The sequence below is a fragment of the Penaeus chinensis genome, chromosome 12 (assembly GCF_019202785.1).
Source record: "Penaeus chinensis breed Huanghai No. 1 chromosome 12, ASM1920278v2, whole genome shotgun sequence".
Classification (NCBI taxonomy): domain Eukaryota; kingdom Metazoa; phylum Arthropoda; class Malacostraca; order Decapoda; family Penaeidae; genus Penaeus; species Penaeus chinensis.
In genome coordinates this window covers 24,586,630-24,588,979 of record NC_061830.1, presented here as the reverse complement: position 1 = coordinate 24,588,979, position 2,350 = coordinate 24,586,630, and the positions used below count along the sequence as shown (strand labels likewise).

General features: G+C 51.6%; 1 protein-coding gene across 1 annotated transcript in view; it reads left to right on the top strand.

Moving 5' to 3' along the window:
• Nucleotides 1-1,325, top strand: part of LOC125030988 (probable cyclin-dependent serine/threonine-protein kinase DDB_G0292550) — a gene marked incomplete at its 5' end in the record, with an annotated part of 8,495 nt that extends 7,170 nt beyond the window's left edge. The window contains 4 exons of the mRNA XM_047621409.1: nucleotides 352-456; nucleotides 599-669; nucleotides 969-1,150; nucleotides 1,189-1,325. Coding sequence (XP_047477365.1) covers nucleotides 352-456; nucleotides 599-669; nucleotides 969-1,150; nucleotides 1,189-1,325 — 495 coding nt within the window. The remainder of the gene's footprint in view (nucleotides 1-351; nucleotides 457-598; nucleotides 670-968; nucleotides 1,151-1,188) is intronic.
• Nucleotides 1,326-2,350: the final 1,025 nt, after the last annotated feature.

Sequence of the window (2,350 nt, the reverse complement as noted above, 5' to 3'; positions counted from 1 at the left end):
AATTAGCCTTTGGGTGGCTGTTTCAGAGGGATGAAGGAACTTCCTTGAATAGGTACACTCTCTTCCCTCATTGGAGTGAAACAGCCTTTGGGTGGCTGTTTCAGAGGGAAGAGGGATTCACTTTGAAAAGGCACAGGTCCTCTCCTCCCTCACTGAGGTGAAACAACCTTTGGGTGGTTGTTTCAGAGGGATGAAAGGAACTGCCTGGAAAAAGTGCAAGAGCCCCCTTCCCCTACTGAGGTGAAACAGCCTTTGGGAGGCTGTTTCAGAGGGAGGAGGAATTCACTTTGAAAAGGTACAGGTCCTCTCCTCCCTCACTGAGGTGAAACAACCTTTGGATGGTTGTTTCAGAGGGATGAAAGGAACCGCCTGGAAAAGGTGCAAGAGCTCCTGTCCCTCACTGAGGTGAAGCAGCCTTTGGGTAGTCTCTCCTCAGGGGTTTACACCTACCCACGTGTTTGCCATGTGTGGCAGCCTTGTGCACTGTGGAGTACTGGAGGTTGAGTGATGTTGTGAACGAGTACGCCCTGCGGCTAGCAACACGCCTCTTTGGTCCTCTGTTCCAGCAAGACAAGTGGCCTGATATTGGCCCGGTCAGGCCAATTGGCTGGTCTCATTCGGGAGGCTAGGGTCAAGCAGTCATGCCGCCGTTGACACTTACACTGGTCCGTGAGTGCCGTTACAATGGCTATTGGCTGCGTATATCCTCTTATCACCCCTGTAGCTGTTAGACACTGGCTCTAACATTCAGCTTCCCCTTGTTGAAGTAACTGTCCAATACATAGAAAAATCTACCAAAAATCCCCCACAGACAGATGCAAATGTTGACGACCCATGCAAGGCCCAGACCACGGCAGCCACCCTGAAGCCATATGTGCATCCTGGTGGCAAAAGAAAACCCCATGCACAGGAGAACTCTGTCATGCCTGCTGCCAAAGTGGATAAGATTTATGTGCTGGCCTCGCCAGGCCTGCAGCCAAGCCAGGGAAGCCTCTGATTTCCCCTCAGACGTTCTCCCTGATTGAGAAAGGAGCACGAGCTGAACCAGCTGAATCGGCTGCTGCCCCCACGAGCAAAGCCCAAAGCCGAAGGGGCGGACCGAAACGTCCGAGGCTGGAGACAGACTCTGAGGGAGAGTCTGGACCCCTAGGCATTTCCCCCACTTCAAAGTTCCATCTAAACCCGAAGGCTTCGAAAATGCATACCAACTGGTCAGGGCATTGGAGATGCAGCAAAAAATCCGGGTGTCAATCAGGGTTGCTAGAGACCAGGGCATGATCATTATGTTCAAAGACCAAGTTACCCTGAATTTCCTGCAGGATTAAGAGGTGTCTCTCACCACTGAATCCCGAGGATAAGAGAGACAAGATGGTGCTACTTGACTTCTCAGTCTCATATGATGTGGAACTGATCACATCACGTCCACAGGTCGTGGAGGCTTCCCGAATGTCGAAAGGGAAGACTCCAACCAGGCAAGTTCTGGTGATCATGAAAGGAGCCCCAACCACTACCCTTGATTTGGGTAACTGGGGCACCTACAATCTAAGAACATATGTGCCTGAGCCACTTCGGTGCTTCAAGCGCCAGGAATATGGTTACCACTAGGCTAACTGCACAGCCAAGCCTAAATGTGGTGTCTGTAGCAAGGCACACAACACTGAGATGTGCCTTATGGCACACAAAAAAGAAAAGAGGGACACAACAGACAAATGTTCCAACTGTGCCAAGAGACATGATGCCTAGAACCTGGCTTGCTCTGTCAGGAAAGAGGCGGCCCTCAGGTGACAAGAGGTTGCTAAAGAGCGACCAAACTTTGTTCCTGCTCCCCCAGTCATCTATGTCTGGGGAAGGAAGGAAGCTCTTCCCCAGCCGACACCGGATATCTCCAATAAAAAGGAGTTTCCGGCCATGCAAAAAGTCCAGAAAAAGAACCACAGAAATACAGGTTCCAAGAGCACTACAAAACCCTCCCCAAGAGATGATCATCTCCTCTTTGATGATGGGACATATGACTCTCCTGTTGACTGCTGTAGTCACTGCACTAGCAACAGCCCTGGGGAGGTCGAGTGAAGAGGACAAGAAGGCAGTCACGGTCGCCATGACGGCAATGACCCAAACAGTCGCAGTCCTGAAGGGAAGAAGCTGGAGAGAGCCAAACCAGCCCCACCCTCACCTCAGAACGAGACTCTCCTCCCCACTCCAACCCAGGCAATTCCCAAGCAGGCAGAGCTAAACCAGGCTGAATCTGTGCAGCCAGAGCCAGAACACGCTGACCTTGCCCGGGCAAGGCCAGCAAAGAAAAACACACAGGCAAAACCTGAAGAGAGAAAAGCCAAACTAGCTAAAGTCA